The 25,950-nt window shown below is 41.1% G+C and overlaps 2 protein-coding genes across 4 annotated transcripts in view; one reads left to right on the forward strand and one right to left on the reverse strand.

Moving 5' to 3' along the window:
• AMELX (amelogenin X-linked) overlaps positions 1 to 25,950 on the forward strand; it is a 677,225-nt gene that overhangs the window by 516,164 nt on the left and 135,111 nt on the right. The gene's annotated exons all lie outside the window — the stretch shown is intronic.
• The window catches only part of ARHGAP6 (Rho GTPase activating protein 6), a 522,685-nt gene continuing 501,744 nt past the window's right edge, over positions 5,010 to 25,950 (reverse strand). For all 3 annotated transcript variants that reach the window (XM_066577984.1, XM_066577989.1, XM_066577991.1), the window contains exons 11-13: positions 14,257 to 14,510; positions 12,291 to 12,374; positions 5,010 to 10,728 (exon numbers count right to left, since the gene is read on the reverse strand). In XM_066577984.1, the coding sequence (XP_066434081.1) occupies positions 10,043 to 10,728; positions 12,291 to 12,374; positions 14,257 to 14,510 (1,024 nt within the window). In that variant the 3' untranslated portion in view covers positions 5,010 to 10,042. The remainder of the gene's footprint in view (positions 10,729 to 12,290; positions 12,375 to 14,256; positions 14,511 to 25,950) is intronic.

Genomic DNA, 25,950 nt, shown 5'->3' on the forward strand with positions numbered 1-25,950 from the left:
TGGAGCAAAGCATACTGAGGAGGTGTTTGTGGTCGACAGTGTCAAATGCTGCAGAGAGATCAAGGAGGATCAGTAGGGAGTAGTCACCCCTCGATTTGGCCATCAGGAGGTCGTTTGACACTTTAGTCAGGGGGGTTTCCGTTGAGTGTAGAGGGCCAAAGCTGGACTGTAGGGGAGTCAAGAAGAGTGTTCTGATAAATAGCTTATGAGGCGAGAGTAAAACAGGCGTTCTTATAGTTTGAAGATAAAGGGGAGTTTGGAGATGGGTCGGTTGTTGGCAGCATCGATCGAGTCAAGAGTCTGTTTCTTTAGCAGTGGAGATATTGTAACGTTTGAATGAGAAGGGGAAGATGCCAGAGGTCAGAGAGAGGTTAAAAATAGTGGTGAGATGGGAGATAACCATCGGGGAGAGGGACCAGAGGAGCACTTGTGGTGCTTTGGTACCTGCTGTACTCATCCTTTAATTGTTCGGGGAAATTACTGAAACAGCCGAGCGCAGCAAGGACCGATGAATTTTGAGATTATGTAATGTACATAAACTGATACGGGATGGTTATAGGTAGTAAATGTCGATAGTACGGATGCTATATGCTACTGTACAGACTGCGACTTTTGACATTTGGGGAAATATGATCTTGTTACCACCAAGTGAACTGCTCTTGGCTATATGGAATAGCACTGCTTCTCTTGGCACAGGCCACAGCGTGAAAGCATGGCAACAATAGATCCACATTCTGTAACTGTTCAGGTGCTGCTTAATAATTGACTTGATCAACTAATGCTCCAGTTCTTTCAAGCTTGATTTCTATCCTTCAGGCTTGTAAAGTGAAAATATCACTTTTGGCCGTGCCTGGTTCAGACAAGGTTTATAGATCTATTATGATTGTTGTAGCTGAATTCAATGCTAAGGCATCCAGATATGGTGACTCACATACTAGATCAGCTAAATGATATGTGAATCATATTGTTGCTATTGTTAAAAACATTAAAAAGCTGCTGAACCCAAAAAGAAACAAATTAATAATATTTTCCCATTACCTTTTGAGTTTGGTTTGAGCAGGAATAGGTGATTAAGGAAAAGCACAACTCTTGTCATAATGGCCTATTAACCCTTTCCAATCTAATTTGTATCCTGGTTTTCCTAGGGGGCTTTTTGCTGTATAGAACTGCATAGTCAACTATGCTATCCAACATATAGGCATCCAAGGAAAAAAAACATTCCATATATACTGTGCCGTATACTTTTTTTTTTTTTTAAACAAGGGAATTTATGAGAGACATATGTCACAGAATGACTGCCCAGTGGCATAAGTCATGGGTTTCTTTCTGAGTATATGTCCAGAAATCCTCTGCACATATACCTCCAATTTACACTACAAATGCAGTTTTCGCCCTATCAGTTATAGGGGGAACATCCTATGCACACACTCCGATAGCCATGCAGCTACCCAATACTTTGTATTAAGTTCAACTACTAAAAATATATGAGAGATTTGTTTATTTTTCCATTTGACAGCTTTTTATTTCAATAGTTTATAAAGTGAGCCTGCACAGTACATTAAAGGGGTTGTCCCGCGAAACAAAGTGGGGGTATACACTTCTGTATGGCCATATTAATGCACTTTGTAATGTACATTGTGCATTAATTATGAGCCATACAGAAGTTATTCACTTACCTGTTCCGTTGCTAGCGTCCCTGTCTCCATGGTGCCGTCTAATTTTCAGCGTCTAATCGCCGGATTAGACGCGCTTGCGCAGTCCGGTCTTCTTCTTTTCTGAATGGGGCCGCTCGTGCCGGAGAGCGGCTCCTCGTAGCTCCGCCCCGTCACGTGCCGATTCCAGCCAATCAGGAGGCTGGAATCGGCAATGGACCGCACAGAAGACCTGCGGTCCACCGAGGGTGAAGATCCCGGCGGCCATCTTCACAAGATAAGTAAGAAGTCACCGGAGCGCGGGGATTCAGGTAAGCACTATCCGGTTTTCTTTTTTAACCCCTGCATCGGGTTTGTCTCGCGCCGAACGGGGGGGCTATTAAAAAAAAAAAAAAAAACGTTTCGGCGCGGGACAACCCCTTTAAATATATAGTATCAATATATCGCCCTTTTTCTTCCACAATTGTAGTTTCAGTGCTGCATTTATGAGGCTGACATTATAAACTTTATGGTCTAGTATAATTTCAATAGTTGGTGTCATTTTAGTTTATGAGGTACTTTGCAAAAATTTAAACCTATAAAAATAGGTTTAAAATATACAAACTAACTTTTAGTGCATGCTTACAGCATAGTAAAGAAGAACTTATGTGGTCACCTAAGAGCTTTATCGAGTGTTTTTGCAGGCAAATTGAAAAAAATGTTCAGGAAATAAAGTGAAGATTATGAGTTACATGTTTTCCTCTCCTCCTATATTATCATATACTGTATGTGTGTCTACAAAGGTAGATTTCTTGCATCCATGCTATGCCACATCCAGCTGCGTCCACTGCTTGGTAAATACTTCTTATGCCAGTTTCACACGTGTATTGCAACACAACCATGATGCAGATCCATAATATGAACGTGTTACAGATGGCATTGCAGCTGTATGGCATCAGTAGTTCATCATTGTTTGATCTGTATTTGCTGTCATTGGTCTTACTTTTTTACTGGGTAAATGCTGATCAGTACCTACCCAACAGAAAATAAGACCAATGGATGCAGAAAAAGACAAAAAGTAGCACATGCTGTTTTTAAAACATGGCCATGAACAATACAGCCATGTGACTAAATACAAAGATTAACATAAGCACCGTCCATAAAACACAGACCGAATATGCTCATCTGAAAGTCACCTTAAAGGCAAAGTTTACCTTAGCAAATTAATTTCTTTATAGTTTCAAGGCTTCTAAAAAAAAAAAAATGAAGCAACCTTCCAATACAACTTAATTAAAAATTGTTACCTCTCCATGGTCACGGACAAAAAACAAACCCTGTGCAGTTTAAGGCCCAATGTGCACAGGCAGATTTGATTTGCGAAATCCGTGCGTGGCACCAGCACGTAAGATCCGCAAATCAAGCTGCCCATAGGAAAGCATTGGGTGTCCGGACTTCATTTAACACCTGCGGATTTGTTTTTTATTTGATTTGCAGATGCCATGCATGGATAATGAATCGCAGCATGCTCCATTTTACCGCGGATCACGGGCGCATGCGCTCCACTTATCTCTGTGGCAGCTTATGATCCACAGTGCATCCGCAAATACATTTGCGGATTCACTGCAGATTTGAAGGTTAAAATCAATTAGGGAGGTGGTAAAAAGACTGGGAGGTGGGGTTGGGATTTTTTCCGTGTGGATAATCCGCTTTCCATGCGGAAAAAAATCTGCAATCCGTGATCTTCTGCAAGGAAAAAATAAATAATTTTAAGATGACCCGCAGTGCATCCACTGCAGAAATCCACATGAAAAATCTGCTTGTGCCATGGACATGAGGCCTAATCCTGCAGGTATATTCCCTTTCACTTGTCCCCTGCTTCATGATGGCTTACATTTTGGCAGGTTATTCATAGGTAAAGGACAAATAAAAGGAATGTGGCTGCAGAATCAGAATAAGCAATGGGGCTTAATTATTATTCAGAATATGAGTTTTTTGGCTTAAACTAAGACCGCTAACAGGTGGTCTGAAGTTAAAGTAGATAGTCTTAAAATTTGACTGATTTATTGTTCAGCAGAGCAACTATGACAATTATGACTAGCGCATTTCAAGACTGTCTAACTTTTAGATAGTAATAATACATAAGCTGTAATGTATTTTTTTGTCTGTTAACATGGAGACACATAGATAGAACTAAAACAGTATCAATTTCTAAATCCCAGCTCGTTGTGTTGTTGCTTCATTTCTCATTTTGGATGCATTGAAACAATAAAAAAAAGGTTGCAAAGGTGAACAGACAACTATAGGTCATTACACTCCATGTACTAAAAGTACACATATTTATTTTGAGTCACTGACTCAAGGGGCTTGTACCATCAAATGAAGTTACCCCCTTAGCGCAGAGTGTTAAGGCAGCAGAAATGCAGTCCTAAGCTCTCACTCACGACCTGAAGGTTGCAGGTTCAATCCCCGAATGGGGTCAGGTAGCCGGCTCAAGGTTGACTCAGCCTTCCATCCTTCCGAGGTCGGTAAAATGATTTCTCAGCTTGGTAGGGGGGTAATAAACAAATTACTTGAAAGTGCTATACAAATAACAAGATTTATTTTATTTATTCATCCTCATACTGTGGATTGGTGGGGTACCAGCAGTCAGACCCCTACTGATCAGCTAGTTATCTCTTATACTATATGCTGAACATTTCTGTTTTATTATTAGAGATGAGCGAGCCCGCTCGGATAAGTCAGTTACTCAAACGAGCCTCGCTCTTCTCGAGCAACTGCATTCTTGTCCGAGCGTGCTCGGGGGGAGCAGGCGGGGCGCGCTCGCTCATCTCTAATTATTATTTATTTTTCCCAATTTTGCTCATACCTATGAGTCTTTCCTACGTATAAATGAACCAATGTATATTGGCGGCCAATGAGAGAATACTTGCTGAAGAGCCTTATGTAGAAGCGGATCAAAGGGCTCCCAAACACAGGTGTATTTTGTGAGCCGAAACCAGGAGCGGGGCCAAAGTACGGAAAAAATGCAAATCTTTCCATTATACTTTCTTTCTGGTCACAAAATACTGATGAAAATTATGCCTGTGTGAAGGAGCCCTAAGGGTGCTAGAACACGCAACGTTTCCCTCCTGCAAAACACAGACGGAGCTCTGCTAATTATAAGCAGCACTTAGAGTTGTCAATTCAAACATTGTGACAAGTCCCGATGCCGGCTGCAGCCGGTGTTTCTGACCTGTGTTCTATGGCTGAGATACATTGCTGTGTTCTGGCACCCTAATCCTAACATACAATGAATAGCATCAGCTCACGTACAATGCAGAGTTCTGCTGTAATTTACAACAGTAGGAAGACACAGGAACGACGTCATACATATTCCTCTTCTTTATTGAAGCATTTTTATTTTTTAGGGTAACGTGGATAGCTTACTAGCATGTGCCCATCATGATTTTCTATGTACAGTAGCAGAACAACAGATACACTTTAAATACTAGTAGAATTATAGAAACCTATTTGCACAGATATTCCCTTACAGTCCAAACATACTGTAATTTTTCCTGCTGGAAAAGCCTGATACAAACTGCCCAGCACTGTTTCAGACACGCAGCAACAATGTGTACAAAGTACATTCTTCACAACGACAAATCTCTCAGGATAAAAAGAGATGCATATGAAAGTACAATAACCGATCATCTTATCACTTCCGTATTAGAAAGCATACAATGTCAGCACAAACTGAGTTCAAACCCATATACTAAGACAAACACTATAGTCAGGTATTACTTCACTTTTCCTAAAGGTGTGTCCACTGATAATGTGTGTTTTTCATTTTAATTATTTAATAAAGGGTTTTCCCACAATAAGTAGTAATGACATTACTGGACAAAATATCTGTCTGGGGTGATTTAGTGAGTCCTGCACTGAGCAGGGGCTTGGACCCGATGACCCTGGAGGTCCCTTCCAACTCTGCTATTCTATTATACCTTTAGACATATCGTTAGGATGTGCTATCTCTATCTCATTAGTGGGATTCAACAGTTGGCACTCTGAATGATCCTCAGAATGGAAGTGTTGCAGCAGCGGCTGTGTAGGAAAGTACAACACAGTCAGGAACAGCACTGGGCAAGAGCTAAGGGACTTCTCTGTCCTTTTATTTTTGGGAACAATAGGGGGTGCTAGATGTGAGACCTCTACCCATCAGAATGTTATGGAATACTCCAGTAATATGCAATAGCATTCTTAAATGGGAAATAAGGCGTCCTAATAGTTTATGTGCTATGCTTTGCTAGGTAGGTCCCAAATCTGTTTCAGTTGCTGGTTTGCAGGGAGTGGGTGACACATAGAACTCTCCACACCTCTGTAGTGATCTGGCACCTGTTCTGCTGACTCAGGGAAGAAATACTAGCATTTATTCATACAAACCACCAGCATGTCACTGCCAGGGAGGAAGAAGATAATATAGCTGCTATGATGTCACCCAGAACTGGGATGTATTTATCATTTCCTTCTCCATTACTGTACAGACAACATGATAATGTTAAGGCCCATTTAGATGGGCATCGTTTGCCCGACACTTGTCCCTGCACACATTCGCTTTCATTCTGCTGCACAGAAGCTAGTATCGCTGGCTCACAGCGGGACAGCAGGAGGAGATTTCTCTCCTCGCGCTCCCCCTCCCCTCTCCATTGCCCTAACATAGCGGCTGTTCAGTACTGAACGGCTGCTATTTACACTGAGCGATCAGCGATCTGCTCATTGTCCATCATTTATGCAGTGAGCCAATGATACTAGCTCCCATGCTGGTGCACAGGAGCTAGTATGTGCGGGGACGAGTGTCGGGCATCGTTTGTCCGACACTCATCCTGTCTAACTGAGCCTTTAGTATGGACAGCATGTGCCAGTAATAGACTGCCACAGTCACTTGTCAGCTATCATATTTGTGACCAAGTTAACAAAGACTGACAATACAGCAAGGAAATTTTACCTGTATATCCATATGTTGCTATTTCTGGGATTATATGAACTGATCATAAGAAACCTCAATTGATCACATCCTAAATAAATAAACTCCACTTGGTTCCTGCAGATTTTATCATATCACATAAACAGTCGTAGGGATTACACTGACTACCTCCATTTCCCCAAACCAAGAATATTAGTGGTGAAATGATTGAGGCCGTGAGAGAACGATCACTCTGTAATCACCTATCAGACCATTCAGTATTTCCAAGCTAAGGCCCATTTCACATCATGTTTGGGAGATCTGCTCTCATACTTCTTATTAAATCAAATGGAGTATTGGAATTCACAAGGGAGAGAGGAAAGATCCCAAAGGAAATTGTACCTAGATCCAATCTTCCTTTAAGTCAAAAGACATATTGGAGAACAGATTTTCAAAATGTGATGCAAAAATGTCAATAAGTGATCTCAGTGAGGTGCTGTTATAAACCAACAGCCCTTCTCCTCCAACGTGTTCTGTGAATGACAATGAAATCCAATTTCCTTATTTCTGTATTCCCAAACTTCCTGTTTTGTCCTACTTGTGAAAGACAGATGCAGGTAATGGCTGTATATTAGAGGGTTGCTTTACGTGCAATTCCCTAATATAAAGGCGAGGGTTCACCAAATGTTCCTATGGTAACTTAGTAGTTTGTGCTTTGTGCAGTGCTCCTACGGAAGAACATCACGTACTTCATGTCTTCATGTCCCTGAAGTTAAAAACTCCAAATGAATAAAACAATTTCCTTAATTTGGATCATAAAAATAGAACAATAAAGGACAATGGAAAGTTATAATGACTTCTCATTGGGAACACTTTGGACAAAATAGTTGCTTTTGAATGTTTTCTATAATGCTATAAAACACCTACATAATACTGTGCTATACTGCATGTGCAATGAGACATGTATAACATATACATGAACAAGACGACATAAAAATACCCAATATATTACATTTGTCAAAATGTATGAAAAAGAATGCAGTCTGCACGTGAACTCTTTACACAGGCCTTGCCACAAAAGCTACATAGTTTATGATGCGTCGAGCAGTTACCAATTTGTTGTACCTATCACATATATGCAAGATCATTAAAATAAATCTGCTTTCCAATTACCTTCGTCCAGTACCAAATAATGTTGTTACAATACTGAGCTGCTTTGAAACACTTGCACACTGATATTAAAAGATAATATACATTTCATTCATTTTTTGATATGGTTTTCAAAGTTTACAGGATATCCACCTTGACTTTTAGTCCCTGGCTCTGCCTGAATAGAAACTCCAACAGGCTGTATAAAATGATATCCGAAATTACAGGCCACCATAATACTCTAATTTTCCAATGACGATGTTTCTGCCCCTGGGCTCAGGCTATTCAGCAATGTCACAGGAACATCAATGTCACTGCCCACATCATAACTGACTTATAAAATCAGTTCTCTACATTTATATCGACCCAGATATGAATTCACATAATGTTGTTAAGACAACATAAAATCCCCAGAGTATAAAGGCTGAAGCAATGTCACAGGGTAACCAGGACTGAACTGTTAACTCGTAAGTGGCTACAATTTAAAGTGTACCTGCACTTTCAGAAAACTTTTCAGAATATGCTGTCATGTGTGTACATGAGAAATAATACTCTGACTGGCTATTATATGACTTATGGTGTATATGGCATTTTTCACAAGCTTTCGCCCTCTACAGGCTGTATCTCTAATTCTACATTGTCCCTGAGCTGGTGGGTGGAGTCTAGCTGCTATGATAGTGCCCATACACATCACACACAGAAGAGCATGATATCTCCACTATCTTTCTTAAGTAACAAGCCCTCAAAAGTAACACTATACAGAGGACATTACAAAGCCGTACTGAACAGCACAGCTGTGATTTCAGTAGCTGTCAAGGGCAGTAAACACAATTAGCTACACCACCACATCTGTGTGAGTCTCTCCCTCCTTCTCATCTCTTTCTCTCCTTAGACTTATGGGCAGCATGATTCACCATTCTCTACTTGTTATCTGTTTTGTTATCTTTGTCACTAGAGAGGACTTCACTTGATAACAGGCAGTGGACAGGGAATTAGAGGGAAGGGAGACCCCTAGTGGTCAGTGGACATTTTGTGTTTTCAGCACAAAATGTCATTTTAGGTAAATAAAGTGTTATGCCCTTTTGCTAAATATCACATTGGCTATCGCATTACCTTAAGTCGTCTCAAGCTGCGGTGACCATTTGAATTTGTGAACAGCTTGGCACAGGAGTAATTTATAATTGTTTTTATTTATTTTACATCAACTAGGATTTCCTATACAACTTGTTGGAGTTCTACTCATTAAATCTTTGTGAAATATTTTGACATTCTGATTGTAAACCCGTCCTGTAATAACACCTACATAAAGATTAAGCAAAGGGCAGAACAATATAGAACAAATAACATGGTGGTAGTCTGTAAATACCCTTTTATGCAACACCAAGTTGCCTTAAAGCAACTTACTCACTTTGCATACCCCGTTGATAAGATAGCAGGACCTGGACAGTAGATAAAAGCAGTACTCTTTTAATGACTTGCAATACTTAATATATATATTTCTATTCTACAGTGATTCCAGTTTATTGTTGGAAAACAATACAGGAAACTACACAAGATAAATATATATGTATATTTGTATATATTATATATAAGTTGTATTATACCTGTGCTTCCCCACACAAGTGCTCCACAGACCAGTATGTAATGCGGCAGGGCAGCACCGGCGGGCTCAACAATGTTTGCTCACAGAACCACTGCTGAAATCCTTCTGTAGTATGTAGGCTTGGCCTGAAGTCTGACCTAGTGATTGAATCGTCTTCTATCTACACAGATTGTACATGAACGTAGCATGAACAGGTTCCGCTTATGTTAGCGCCCCACCATATGGCTTATTTCTTAGCTAGCTTTCCAAGCACGGCTGAAAAGAACAGTTCTATCCATAAGAAGTTTCAAAGCACATAAACCAGCTTGTGCATATTTGATATATAAAAAAAGATCAACATGGCAAAACAAGTGCAGTGACAAAAAAAAGCAATTTTGTAGATTTTTTCCTGTATGTGCCTACAAGTTACAGCCCATTATAGGATATGCAGGGAATGTAGAAATACCATAAAGCTGTTTGGCCACTAATCGTTGTATTTCTTTAAAATCAGTCTCCAGAAATACAAATACTGCATCAATGCAAATATTATTTGCTAGTACTCGGGTAAGGAAAGTAACACATGGGTTGTTGGCAGTGATAATATATGAAGCACAGATGCAAAAAAATTTTTTAAATGAAAATTTTAAAATGCGTAAAAAAATAAAAAGATCACTTTTGACAGTATCATTCTTCACTTTAGTCTGCAATACCAGCACTTGTGTCTTTTTTATGCGACAACCATCATACTAGGGTTTCAGGCAGTGTATCCGGGTTGTCAGCAGACAGAAGCTCCCATATCTGCCATCTTTCTCTTTGCCATTCTTGCCAGTCTGGATCAGTTAAGGTTTTATTGTTTTGGTTGTTGGCTGGAGTTTTTAATGAAGTCTGTCTATTTTCAACAGATTGCTCAGGGGGTTGAGTCCTTCCTAAAGATGCCCCTAGAGCTGTCTCAGACCTTGGTAGTCTCCATAAGGCCTGTTCAGCTGAAAACACCGGTGATCGATGTGGCTGGGATACACCCTGTTTTAAAGAGCCAGGATAGGGTGGAGGGAGTCTTGATTCATTCCTGTTTACATCAGAATGTCGTAAATTCAAAGGTGGTGGTCTATTTTGAGTGCAGCTTAGCGGTGCATTGTCCTCCGAGACATGGTCTGTGCTGCTGGAGGCATGTTCACATTTTGACCTGTGTTCAAGCTTTCTCCTAGCCGTCTCCGTTTGCGGAGTGCTGCTAGCACGCATCACTGAATTGTGTGGCCTGCAGTCCTGAAGGGCAGTTGAGGTGTGTGTCCTTCGTATATTTGACTTGCCATTGTCTACTTCAACTGTGGAGTTCTTACATGAAGGCCAGTTCTGTGTCAGATTACTATGTGAGAGAGAATGTTGCCCTTGGTGTAAGGAACTGCTCTCGTAGATATTCCCATATGAACCTAAAAAAAGATGAAATAGCTATAGTAAAGCATTGTCAAAGTTCAAATTTGGACACAGAGAGACACAAACTTCCACAGTTAGATCTACAGGCTGTTCTCTAATATAATAGGACATAAATGCCTTTTCCATGGTCCAATGAATGGGTAAGAATTAGAGATGAGCGAGTAGTGCCTTAGCCAAGTATCTCCCCGCTCGTCTCTAAAGATTCGGGACCGGCGCGGGTGACAGGTGAGTTGCGGCGGGGAGAGAGGGAGAGAGAGATCTCCCCTCCGTTCCTCCCCACTCTCCCCCGCTGCTCCCCGGCCGCCGCCGGCCCCCGAATCTTTAGAGACGAGCGGGGAGATACTCGGCTAAGGCACTACTCGCTTGAGTAATGTACCTTAGCGAGTATACTCGCTCATCTCTAGTAAGAATGTTCACAGTGGCATTTGTTTGCCCACTCATCGGCTGTGTAAAGCTGCATGCGATCAGCTGATAAATGAGAAAATGCTCATTCACTGGCTCATCACAGCGTTTTGTAGTCGAAAAAAAATCATGTTTTTTGGCAACACATCTCCTTATGAAACGATATAGGGGATGAATGAGCGTAAGTGTGATCGCCTGTCTCCCATGCATTCTGAATCAGCCTGTGTGAAGGCCAGTTTAGTGATGATCTCAATAATCACCACTTCACACTGTTAACACTGAGCCATGTAAAAAGTCCTATAAATATAATGCATACACTGCCCATCATTACCCAACAATAACCGATGACTACTACTATAAGGGCTTTTTCACATGGGTGTATTTGTGCGTGAAAAAATCCCAAATGCAACACATGGAGAATAGAACCCATTGGTTTCAATGGGTTCATTCTCATTTTTTTTTTTGAGAGTGCGGTTCTCGCAATTGCAAAAAAAAAAATAGGACCTGTTCTATTTTGTGTGCATTTCCACAACATAGAGGTCTATGGGAGGTGCACAAATGGCCTGCGTAAACCTGCACACATCCAGCACCTCCTTTAGCTTAGTAGCCATTTAAATCAGGGTGGGGGTGATTTCTCCACCAACATGAACTGGCAGTGCCTGCGTAAATATACACAGTACTGTGCATAGGTAAACGCGCAAAGTACACTTATTCACTGCGCAAAAAAGTTGCGCAGGAGTTAGCTTCTTTTGCAATATGTCCATGTAAAGCCACCCTAAAAACCAACTTCTTCTGTGTTTATTAACATGTCAATGTATCTTTAAATTTCTGCTATCACTATGAAACTTTGCACCCGTTTGACAAACAGGCAAGGCTTAGCTCTTCCTACAGGACATTTCCTTGATACTTGCAGACAAAAAACAAGTTTGCCGTTAACCCATCCAATTCCAGATTTAGTATAGAAATGAAGGAACCTATTATGCTTTATTGAGGTAAAACAGAGGTAATGGGGCTGTTATAAGAATGTCTAACTTACTAAATCATGTCATCTGATTATGCAGTAGGTTGACCCTTTGTTAGCAGCTTTTCAACCCCACAATCATAATGTCCTTGTTGCACACTTGGTGTATTTGTAGTACATAACACCATGTTATACCTGTCATTCCTTGATCTTTTGGTGCTGATTTTAGTGTTGAGTGCCATGTTCCCCATATATCAAGGTTGTCCTGTGGAGTGGTATCTGCAATAAACATATAATTCCATACATAATATTAGCTGTAGAAAGTAAAAGCACAAAGAAATAACGTTCCCGCATTTAGGCTGCATTCACACAGGGCGCAGCAGATCCGCCCGCGGCCGCTAATCTCGGGATTAGCCAGCCATGTGGACGAGGTTTCTCAGAAACCTCGTCCACACGGGACAGCTAATCCGCTGCGGTAAATCCACAGCCGCGGTTTCCAAAGATTGGGCATGTCTGCTTACCTTCATTTTTTTGTTTATTTATGTCACGGCCGCGCTCTCCTCTATGGGAGCAACGGAAAAGCATGCGGCCGAGCCGCTTCAAAGCCGCCGCGACTTAAACCGTGGCGGTTCTCCCAGCGGAAATCTCACGGTTTTTGCTGCGGCCAAACCGCGAGATTTCCGACGGGAGTCCGCCGTGTGTGAACCCTGCCTTACAGTGGCAGATGCATATGATCCAGGAAAACTTTCCAGCATAGGGCTGATGTATTCCTAGGCCTCTGCCGGCCTAGTATGTCGGCAAACTTTCTTTTTCAACAGTATAGTTTTATGTGCTATTGCATACAGACACAACCCATAAAACATATACTGTGCGCTACGGGTTTGTCTCATATGCTTTGTATAAAACATGGGAGGCTATGGGCGACATATGCCTGTGTATGCCTATGCAGTGGCATATGTCTGAGGAGTCAATCAGAGTTGTATATCGGGAAATACTCCTGAAGAATACTTCCGATGTAAATTGCAGACACAGTGTGAACAGCCCCCAAGATTAAAAGAGAGAATGGATACAAATATTGCAGCAATAAATAAAAATACACGTTAGACCTTCATCAACACAATGCTGTTCACAACAAAATCTTGACAGCTGTATTAGATCTAACAGATATGAGGAATCCGGATTCATCCCATTGACCCATAATGGGGTCCGTCAGGTTTCCATCTGTGTTTCTGGTAATTTTGGCAGCAAGAATAGCACTGTAGATTGCACTATTCTTGCCTTCAAAGAATACTGAATTCCCTATTGGAAATTAAAAACAAGCCTAAAAGTTAATTAAAGTAGGGTAGGAGGACTTAATGAAACTAACCAGGTATCTATGTATACTACTTTCTTAAATGGAATTTGTCACCTCCCAACAACACTAAAAAAAATAAGTTATTGTGCTATCCAGAGAGATGACCGGGAGCCGGGTGATGCATTTTAATACCCACCTGTTTTCCTGATTCCACGCTGTCACTCAGTGAATTCTGTGCACCGTATGAAAATCTGACTCTTATCAGATTGCTTTGCATGCTTTTACATAGACTTCTATGGGGCAGCATGCACAGTAATCTGAAAAGTGGGTGGATATAAAAAATATGTCACTTTCCCGAATAGCAGGATTACTTAGTTTATGGTGCTGTTGGGAGGTGACAGGTCCAATCCATGGCAGCCATAAATAGGTGATTGTGACTGTATTAGGAGAACATACCATACAGTATGTTTTCCTGGGGTGTATAGGATGTAAAGGGGGACTAGTATTGTAGGTGATGCTAGCTTGTTTCCTCATTCCGTAGGGTATCCTTAGGAATCTTAGTCAAAAGGTTCTGTGACGCATTTAAAAAATTGAAAAAAATGACGTGTGTGAGGGTACATACAAGCTATTGCTGCTTAGTACTCTTTTCAAAGAATGGAACTGAGAAGAATGGATTCTTGCATAAAATCAGTGCTCATGTTATGCTTTGTATTTCAACCTTCCTCCTCCAAGATCATTTTTAGTATTACTTGTATGCAATCAATTTGTATGTACAGTATAAGGCTGTGGCCCTCCAACCCCTATCAGGGAGTGCAGTGAAGGGGTGGATTAGAACAGCTGGTAAATACAGCAGGATGTATTACATACCTTTAGAGCACCGCTGTGCTGGGACATTTTCCTTTGTCTTTGAGAGTAACTGACTAACTAATGTATTGTGATCAGCATCCTTCAAGATCTTCTCAGAGCTATTTTCTTGCCTTGCAGTAGCAGATCGGTCAGAAAGCACTGGGGAATTATTGTCATATGGAGACACATCACCGCTGGATGCTTTATTAGAGTCTGTAGAGGAGTGTCTTCCTTCAATGGAAAAAGAACCTTCAGATCTCAACAGTTCAGGGCTCCTAGAGGGAAGCCATATAAGCAGTTAGCAGTAATCTGTGTTTCATTCAGGTAGGCATTGCTGATAAATCGAGGTCTACACATACATTACATTGACAAACGTTTTGGGACACCCACTAATCCTGTGTTGTCAGAATAAGGGAATATGTAAATTAGATCATTAGGGCCCTTTCATGCGGGCCGATAAATAGTTCACATTACCGTATTCAGCAGGAATCTGAACGATTATCACTGAGGGCGCAGTCACACGGGCGCATCGGCGCCCGTACACAGGCACCGATGCGCCTGTGTGACTGAGCCCTTCCTGAAGAAGACGGAAGAAGATGGCCGTACCTCAAGACGGACGTCTCTCTGGGACTGAGCCCTCAGTGTGAATGCATGCCCCGACTAAATGACGATCAAGAATTAGTTCACTTCTTATTTGTCATTCAGTTTCTGCATGCAGAAAACGGAATGACGGATCGGTCCGTGTAAACAGGCAGTTGTTCACTTATGAACAACTGCCTGTTTATTGTTGATGGAAGCGGGTGGGCCGGAACGCGACTGCATAGTCCCAACAGTGAAGTTTTGAGTAGGTTTTTATAATGGTGTGGGGGTGTTTCTGCTGGGAAGAATTAGGTCCATTGGTTATAGTGAAGTCCACCCTCAACGCCAATAAGACACTCTGGACAATGTGGGAGTACCTATACTGTGGCGATACTTTGGTACAGCTCCTTGTCTCTACCAACATGACCGAGTGCCATGTCATACAGCACGCAGTGTTGAAGCTTGATTTGAGGAGCAGAATGTTTGCAAACTTCATTGGCCAACCCAAAGTCCAGATCTCAATCCCATCGAGCATTTTTGGGACAAACTAGGACACCATATCCAGGCACGCCAAGTGCGCCCATCATTCACCGCATTACTATCTGAAGCTTTCCTCAAGGAATTCTGCCAGAATTTGGTGGGTTCCTGCAGTCACTGAAGCCAAAGGCGGCCCAACACAATACTCAAATATGTGAATAAAATCACATTGCATCACCTTCTATGTGTATTCCAATACTTTTGTCAACATGGTATATTTATGAAAAGTTCTATTTAGCATTAGTGTTTGACACTTGTAGACACTAAGGAACGCAGTGTTTTCCTACATGGATTATTGAGCTCCATGGTGACTGGTAGTTTACCAATGAAAGGTGTGATCATTACCTCTGCTTACTGTGTGTGTGTGTGTGTATATATATATATATATATACACACACACATATATCTGTGTTATTCAGATATGATGTTTTTGCAAAGCATGCAATATTATTCCTAGATGTAAGCACTAGGGGGCAGCCAAGTACTACTACTTAATCTGAAATTGAATAATATACCATATGAAGAACTGAAACATATACATTTTACAATAAAAAACATGGATACTATGTGGGCCAATACATTTCAAAAAGCTGCAGAATTGATTAACTGTCTAGTTGGCTCCTTATGGTACTCATTAGACCCAAGTTGACATAGAGTATATACAACAGCCTTCCTAATCAGAAATTGTCCATTTTACTAAGCGATCAGATGTTCTGTGGATATCTACGAGAGCTTTTGCAGTGAAATAATAACACATATATTTACATACTCTTAAAAAATATTATTCTTGTGAAATAAGCATGCAAAATCAACATTACTGGAAAAGCATATTATCTTCAGGTCAACAGGAAATACATGAAAAGCATGGCAATGGCAAATATTTTTCCAATTAAGAATCTGAAAGACAAACAGTACTTCGTGGAGGTGCGTTACACAACTATATTGGCACGCAGTAGAAATGGGGAGAGGAGGAGAGCCAATCATATCCTGTGATCAGGCTAATTGCTTACAGAAAATGAGGAGGAATGCAGCAAAGCTGAAGACAGCTGATAAATGTTTGAGGATGAGGGTTGCAGGTCTTTATCGCAGAGGAAAAAAACAAGACTTGTTTAAAATATGCGTGGAAACACAACGGAGGAATTGGGGCTGCCAGGAATTGGCAAAAATGCTTTTAAAGGGAATCTGTCCCTTACTTTTAGCCCTATAAGCTAAGCTTATGAGCTGAAAGTTGGTGACCAGTGAAGTGTTATACCTACCCCCAACGTTTCTCTGAGGTCAATGCTGAGAAGTGCCACTCAATGCATTGAGCGATGCGCTAAGTAGTCCGCCTATTCTAATTTTATTCTATAGGCAGACTACTTAGCAGTGTTGATCAATACATTAATGGCGGCTTTCAGCACTCACATCAGGGGGAACAACGGGGGAGGTAAGTATAACACTCACATCCCCAGGTTCCATAGGTCAGCTTACTTTCAATCCATAAGCTTAGCTTTTAGGGCTAAATGTAGGTGACATAGTCTCTTTAATGTGGTAGGAAAGAGAATATTTTTGCATATAGGCAAAAAGGATCATGGGGTGCATCAAGCAAGGTCATGGGGCACATGATGAGAATATTGTTCTTCTTTACAAGTCACTGGTCAGACCATATATGGAATATTGTGTACAGTTTTGGACATTAGTACTCAAGAAGGTCATATCAGAGCTTGAGTGGGTACAAAGGCGGGCAACTAAAGTAATAAACAGAATGGGAGGACTACAATACCCAGAGAGGTTTTCGCTTTAGAAAAAAGACAGCTGAGGGGCGACCTAATAACTACGTATAAATATATCAGGGGACAATGCAGAGCTCTCTCCCATCATCTACTTATACCTCGGACTGTGACTATAACAAGGGGGCATCCTCTGTGTCTAGAGGAAAGAAGGTTCTCTACACCGACATAGAAGGGGATTCTTTACTGTAAGAGCAGTTAGACTATGGAATTCTCTGCGTGAAGACGTGATGATGACAAATTTGAAAGAGTACAAGAGGGGCCTGGACGTCTTTCTTGAGTTTAACAATATTACATGTTACAGTCAATGATCACTTCATAGGGAGTCAGGGAGGAATTTCTACCTTCAAATGAGAAAAACTGGCTGCTACCTGATTGGGGTTTTTTTTTTGCCTTCCTTTGGATCAACATCAGGAAGGGGGGGGGGGGGATGGTAATAGGCTTAACTAGATGGACATATGTGTTTTTTCAGCCTAACATACTATACTATACATATCTATCTATCTATCTCCTATCTATCTATCTCCTATCTATCTATCTATCTATCTATCTATCTATCTATCTATCTATCTATCTATCTATCTATAGATATAGATATATCTCTATATAGATAGGTAGATGGATATAGATATAAATGTGTAGACAGAGAGAGACATTGAGATGTAATATATTGATAGATCAGGGCAACCTACTGGCCCTGCAGGTAATGGGGCTCCTTGCTACAGAAAAAGGAAAATTAGTGGCACTTTCTATCAACTATAACATAGCAAATAAGGACTACAGCTACAGGAAAGATTCTTATCCACGGACGGCTAAATTAGCAGACTGGTGAGGGATGTTGTTGTAGAACAATGAAGGAAGTTGTCCATAATTAGGGCCTAAATACTGTTCTGACGCCTATGTCCACTCATGACATACATATATATTGAGATACATATATAGATAAATATGGTATAGATAGATATCAGTATCGTTTTTAGGGTGTAACAAAGAGTGGTCTTAGGGTATGTCCACACGGGTAAGATTTGCCACAGATTTTCTGTGTGGGCCCCTAGCAATGAACATCTCTGGCATTTACAGTAGCAGCAAAGTGGATGAGATTTTAAAAATGTGGCATGCTGTGGGAAAAAAAAAAAAACACAAAATCTGTATGGAAATTAACATGCGGTGCAGATTTTAAATCTATATTAGAGATGAGCGAACGTATTCGGTAAGGCCGATTTCGCAATCGAGCACCGCGATTTTCGAGTACTTCACTACTCGGGTGAAAAGTACTCGGGTGCGCTGTGGGTGAGCGGGGGGTTGCAGAGGGGAGTGGGGAGGAGAGGGAGAGAGAGAGGGCTCCCCCCTGTTCCGCGCTGCTACCCCCGCTCCACCACGCCACGCCACGCCCCGCCCCACAGCGCACCCGAGAACTTTTCACCCGAGTAGTGAAGTACTCGAAAATCGCGGTGCTCGATTGCGAAATCGGCCTTACCGAGTACGTTCGCTCATCTCTAATCTATATCAATTATAGCAGTGGATTTTTGGTGCAGATTCCCCCTCTTCTAATGAGAGGGTTGAATTCCACACAAAAATCCAAGTTAAAGTCCGCATCAAAATCCACACCAAGTGGCGCGCTTCTGATGCAGATTGATCACTGTGGATCTGCTGTGGACATTTCTCAGCAAATCCATCCCGCATGGACATAGCCTAAAAGATATGATTAGAAATTCAGGGTGGGACTAAAATAACACAATTTATCAATCAGGCAGATACTTTTATGGTCTAAGCTGTATTTCACTGCAAGGTTTGTCAATCCATCAAAATGTAACCGTTTTTAATTTATTTACATTAGAAGCTACAACATGTATTTGTACTGATGTTTGTAGAAGTAAATACACATGCCCCTAGGCCAGGCTCACATGAGTGTAATTCACTACGTGTCACCCACGAGAGACGCGCGGCATGCAGTAAGTAACATACATACATAGTATGCTAGGCTGAAAAAAAGAGAAATGTCCATCCAGTTCAGCCTGCCCCCCCCCCCCCCACCGCTATGACATTGTGCACTTGCTGCATGCCGCCAATCGCCATGCACTATATTGGCATGTACGCACGTGTAATACGCGCCAAGATAGAACGTGCTGTAAATTTTCTTGCACACGCATTTCGCCTAATAAGTGTGAGTGGCAACATGGGAGCCTATGACAGATCGGTGCAGCGTATTATGGACGCACAACCTACATGTGTAATACGCTGTCACTACAGGCTCGTGTGAGCGCAGCCCTAAAGCTACGCAGTAATATGCTATAGGAATGTAGAGACGCATGCAACTCACTTACAAACCACTTAATTGGACTTAACATCTTTTTTACCCACAAAATGTTTCTTCCTGTACTTTCCTTCTGCCCCCTTCAGTCAAGTGTGTTGCTCTTAAAGGGAACCTGTCAAGATATAATTGGTGCATGATCTGCAGGTAGCATGTTACAGAGCAGGAGCAGAAGAGCAGATTTATATCTAGTTTGGAAGGAAAAGATTCAATACAACTTACAATACAAATACATTACATTCATTTAAATTGCTACTCTTTCTCGGTATAGGAGTCCAGTGGGAGGTCCTATCAGTAATTGCCAATGCTGTCCCTTTGACTGTGCATTGTTAGATAGCTGTCAGTCACTGATAGGACCTCCTACTAGACTCCTAAATATAGAAAGAGAAGGGATTTAAATGAATAAAATACAAGTTATACTGAATCTTTCCCACAAAGCTATATATCAGTCCGCTCAGCTCCTCCTGCGCTATAACCTGCAGATCCAGCAGCATTTTCATCATGATAGGTTCTCTTTAAGGGCAAAACGCACTGCCATTGGTGCAGCTACGTTCGCCATCACGGAGCGTAGTTGCACTTGAATAAGGGACATTTCCTCCACTTCACCAAAATTTCAAACTCTGCACCAGAGCACAGGAGTTTGAAAATAAAACACGGAAGGATAGGTGCTGCCCGATCTTCTCCGCATGATGTATTCACTACACCCATGTGTTTTTGTTCTCAGAGGAAGCTGCAAATTGCCAAGCTTTCCATGCACCGCTGAGTACTGCACCTTCGGACACAGCAGTGTCTATACACCCTTGGCTGTGTCTAATACTACAGCTCAGCTCCATCCATTTGAACAAATAGGCCAACAATGTATAAACCCTTACTGGAATAGTACTGGAATAATGTGGTCCGTATTACATGCAAAACTATAAAAAAAACTTGCATGTTGCACCATATCCATATACAGCATAATAATGTGTACATCTCAGGGCATGTGTGTGTTTGATGAGAATTACCTGTAGTGGAGCATTTTTCTAGTCACGACACAACATAGAAGATATGAAAGTTATGATACTGAAAGGCAGATTCAAGTCACAAAGCCATAGAAGAATTTGGGATTATAAATTTATAACAACTTTTGACACTTTTAATAGCAGGCTAGATTCTTCACGAGGATTCATGCGTGAATGGGACGTATGAGAAATCTTAAGCACAGATAACACTGCTGACCTGATCACAAACCTTCACTCCCTTATCAGTGTCTATTTAAAGATGTTTGTATTTCTGTTGCAGTATTCCTTTAAGTGCAAATTAATCACATCCATGTCTGTGCCTTGTCATAAGTATGTGTGTATAAATATGGATGCCTCTTCGGATATATTTAATTTAAGCCTGAAGAAAAACTCTGCATTGGTTCGGAAGCTCGCATTAACATCATATATTTTTGTTAGCCATCAAAAGCTATCATATCTACAACACTACTTGGTTTCTCTTACTGGGAACAATCACATTTTGATGAGGAGAACATGAGCGCAAAGGTAGACATGCAGCCAATTTCAATTTAAGTAACACAAAGCGTTAGGTATTAATGGGTACACACACTCCCCAGTAAAATACTTTCAGATTCCGACTGTACATTGAATTGTAAATGTATGTTCTCAACAGCATAGTAACTATACTAGGAAAGGGGTGAGATCACCAACATAGACCGTGGCGTATGGAGTTAATATTAATATGTTGTCAGTAGTATCCAGAGGTTGAGGGGGAATTCATTTGCATTAGTTTTTTGGTGCAAAAAAGTCACAGATTTTAGCACATGCTTTTTTTTGCACATAAACTTGTGATTTCTTTTTTCAATTTTTTCGCTGATCTCATCACTTTAAAAAAGTGACCAGGTTTTAGCAAAAACGGGAATTATAGTGCAAATCTATAGCATCACATTTATTAAGAGGCATGTTCCTCTTGATAAATCTAACGCATATTACCCCAGCTCATCCCACATTAAGACTGGCGCATGACACATCCTAAGAAATTCTCCTTATTGTTTTTTAAACCCATTTGTATGACAGCACATATGTGTGAATCACTTTGCGAGTCCCACTTTGGCTTCTCTCTGCCATATTGGCTATATTACAGTAAATCTAATACAAGAAATGTTAGTGCAGTTTATTTGGACATCAATTTGAGTATGCATGGTGACTGCTTATACTGTAAACACGAAAAGATAGCACTCACTGAAGCCAGGAAATAGATGCACATAATGAGAAGCAAATGGCAATAAACGATACTACCAAGAAGCTTACGTAGAATATTTAACCCTTATACCACCGCGGTTACTTTTTGCAAAGTTATAAATGGCACTTTAGCTGTAACGGTGCAAACATAATGCAGGGGTGAAGATTATTATGCCACATGGAGTGATACATTCTGTACACTTTTATTGTCGCTTAGGGTTCATTATAATATACTGAGTAGGTTCTTTAGTCTTTGTGACATTTAAGGTGTGTGGGAGTTGTGACTCATACCATGAAATTACATTAAGCCTACCTGTTGCTATGTTACAGTACCTGGTACAGTACCTATTGGCTAGATGTGGCTCGCACATTGTATGTGCGGCAGGCAGGCAGGCTACCTTTATGCTGCAGTATGTGTTTTTTTCCAAGTGTCGCCTGACCTGTTCACAGACCTGACAATTATTAGCCCAGAGCAAGCTGTATGTCCATAAATTTCACTGAATCACAAAGGAAAGGCAGACAAAACAACATCTATAAAAGATTTCAATGTTAAGGAAATAAATGATACATGGATGAACTTCTTGGACAGATGAATGAGAAGAGGGAAAGGAAAACTGAGATAATTTACAGTCATTGCGAATATAAAAATGATGTCTTGCTTAGATTAGCTGTTTTTTCATGCACAAGCTTAGAGTAGAAAACATTTACTGCTTACTGTTAAAGAGTTATAAAAGACTAGATAAACTTTTTTGTTAAAGCAAAAATAAGAATATTTTAATATATTTTATTGCAAAAATGTCTTTTTCTCCACCTATTAACCACATCTCCTCCTTCCTTAGCTTAGGGCTCAGTCACACGGGCGCATCGGCACCCGTACACCGGCGCCGATGCGCCCGTGTGACTGACAGTTAGAAGACGGCCGTACCTGAAGACGACCGTCTCTCTCCAGCGCTGATCATAGAACACATGACCGGCAATGGAACCGGTCACATGTTCTTCATCCCGGCGCTGCAGAGAGATGGCCGTCTTCAGGTACGTCCGTCTGCTGGCTGCAGTAACACGGGCGCCGATGCGCCCGTGTGACTGAGCCCTTACAGTGATCATTCACTCTTAAATGGGTTATGTCATAAGAAAAAAATATAATAGTTACTAGAGATGAGCGAACGTACTCGTTCCGAGTAATTACTCGATCGAGCACCGCGATTTTCAAATTCTTCAGTACTCGGGTGAAAAGATTCGGGGGGGGGGGGAGGCGTGGCGGGGGGGGGGGTAGCAGCGGGGAACAGGGGGGAGCTCTCTCTCCCCCCACTCCCGCTGCAACCCCCCACTCACCCACGGCGCCTCCCGAATCTTTTCGCCCGAGTACGGAAGTACTCGTAAATCGCAGTACTCGGGTGAAAAAGGGGCGTGGCCGAGTACGCTTGCTCATCTCTAATAGTTATCTATTCCTCCCAAGGCAGTCTTCTTACCTCACTGATCTTCTTTTGGCTCCTCCAGTCCTCCGGGTCAACTCACCTCCAGTCGGCTGGATCCTCTTCTTCCTGTGACATTACGTCCATTCTCGGCAGCCTTCTTCCTGCAGGTCAATGTCTGCTACCTATTTGTAGCATACATTGCCTAGCAGGAATGCTGATTTCTATTCCGGGCTAATGCCGAGGTTGCACATGTGCAGTGTCTTGCAGCGAGGGTTCAAAAACTAGTGCTGCAAAACGGGTCGCATGCGCAGTCTCAGCAATAGCCCAGCATAGGATTCAACATTCTCTGCTAGACAGTGAATGATACGTCACTAGTGACTGGGTACACTGACCTGCAGGAAGGAGACTGGCCATAATGTCACAGGAAGAAGAGGATCCGGCCGCCTATAGATGATGTGACCCGGGGGACTGCAGGAGCCAGAAGAAGATTGGGGAGGAGAAGATGCAATAAGAAGACTGCATGGGGAGGAATAAGTATTGGTTTTTGTTTTTAATGACAGAACCCCTTTAATGTACTGAGACAATCCAAACACAAACAGGTAGGATTACAGCTGCAGCCCATAGAAGTCTATGGAAGCAGGAGGAAGAGGGAACTGCTGAAGGGAGACAGAAGCAGACAGATTAACACACATGTGGCTGTAGCCTCTAGTAAGTGTTTTATCTCTTCCAGTGCTGGATTCAAAGCTATACTGTTTGGCACTACATTATAATGTCTTCCATGCCACTGCTGCTTTTGAGGTTGTGCTATAGAGAGATAGAGAAGAATACATCCTGCTTCCCTGTGTGTGCCATGTATGGGAGACATCATAATAGCTAAGCTCTACTCACTCCTTGAAAACAGATTAGAAGTAAAAATGGCTACAAGTCATATAAAGGTCATATAACAGCCTGAAATACTGTTATTCCTAAAGTACACACATGAAAGCTTATTCTGAAAAGTCATCCGGAAGCTTAATTATACTTTAACTCATTAATGTTTAGTGACTGACAGCCTTCCCTGTATGACTGTATGGAGAGATAGCTGTCAATCACTAAGTAGGAACGCCTACTGGACTACTAAGCACAGGAATGAAAGGGAATAAAATACAAGCAGTACTGACTATTTTTCCCACAAAAAATACATATATAAAGCTTTGTCTGCTTTATAACATGCTGCCCACAAATAAGACTGTATGTACATCGTAACAGGCATCCATTAACCTGTTCATCCTCTGAGATGTGCATGTATGTCATGGGTGGTATTAGAGGCGTAACTTGACGCTTCTAGGCCCCAATGCAAAATCTGTAATGGGGCCCACAACTATAATGCTTTATTCATAGTACTGGGCTCCCTATATAGAAAAGAGAAGCCTTATGGGTCCCCTAAGGCTAGTGGGCACCAGGTGCAACCGAATCCTCTGCATTCCCTATAGTTACGCCCCCTGTGGGTATGAAACAAGCTGTAATTGGAGCTAGCTCCAGTCGTGGCTGTTTCACAGCCTACATGTTATGTTAATCCTAACCATGACATGTATGACTTGGAAAAACACACACGTATTGACATTAATGGGTCTGAGTTTCAAACTTGGACATTGAAATTGTCCGTGTGAATAAGCCCTTAGTAGGGCACCTCTTTAATAGGTGAACATTAAAAATACAATATACTGCAAAACTGAAGTATTGCAGTATATTGTGGAAGCTATCAAATGATTACAAGTTTTGGTCTCCTAGTGGGACTAAAGAAAATGTAAATTAAGTCAAATAATTCTTATTGTAAAAAAAAACCCTATTCCCATTTTGTCACATAATCCCAAAATAGAAAAAACTTAATTGATATTGCCAAATTTGGATCATTTATCCCAAATGGTGAATGTAGCAAGAAAAACAAACATGATGCCACAATTGCGTTTTTCTGGGGACGTTACCTCTCTCCGAATAAGGTTTGAATAAAAAGTGATTAAAAAGTTGTATGTACGCAAAATTAGTAACAGTAAAAACTACTAGTTGCCCTGCAAAAAAATCAAGCCCGCATACCCCCCAATCATAGGAAAAATTTTAAAATGTTATGAGGATCAGATTATGGCGCCAAAAAGCACTTTTGATTTTTTTTTTAAGTAGTAAAATATAAAAAAAAAATATATATCAACACAGTATTATCGTAATGGCACTGACCCATAGAATAAAGTTAACATGTTATTTTTGCTGCACCATGAACACTGCAAAAAATCCCCCCCAAATGGCACATTTGTGTTTTTTTTTCCAATTTCACCCAACTTAATTTTTTTTTAAGTTTTCCGATACATTATATGATGCCTTAGATTGTACTTTAAAAAAATTCAACTCTTCTTGCAAAAGAAAAGCCATCAAACAACTCAACTGTCAATGAAAAATAAAAAAACAAAAATGTTATGGCATCTTGAAAGGTGAGGATAAAGAAATAATACGAAACCCTGGAAAATGTCTGGTAGCTAAAGTGTTAACAGATTACTAACATAGAAAAATAAAATATTAAAATATAATAATATGTGTATAGTTTCTCGAGTTCATCTTATAAGACATTCCTCATCAGTCACACGGATGTGGAGCCCCTACATAGTTAAATACAGCATGATGTGGCCATTTTGAACTTGCACATGAATGAAGTTGTATGATTACGGTATTACAGTAATTGCAGGAGGAATTACAGAAACTAGCATAAAACATCATACAAGATAAAAATGTTATACTGGAACTGCGCTGCTAAGCTTGCATTAGTTCTTTTCCCTGAAAGGCCCACACTAATGTTTCTCACCCAAGGAGCATAGCCTTTGTTTAATAAGACTATGAGATCTCAACAGACTTCT

The sequence above is a fragment of the Eleutherodactylus coqui genome, chromosome 1 (genome assembly GCF_035609145.1).
Source record: "Eleutherodactylus coqui strain aEleCoq1 chromosome 1, aEleCoq1.hap1, whole genome shotgun sequence".
NCBI classification, from domain to species: domain Eukaryota; kingdom Metazoa; phylum Chordata; class Amphibia; order Anura; family Eleutherodactylidae; genus Eleutherodactylus; species Eleutherodactylus coqui.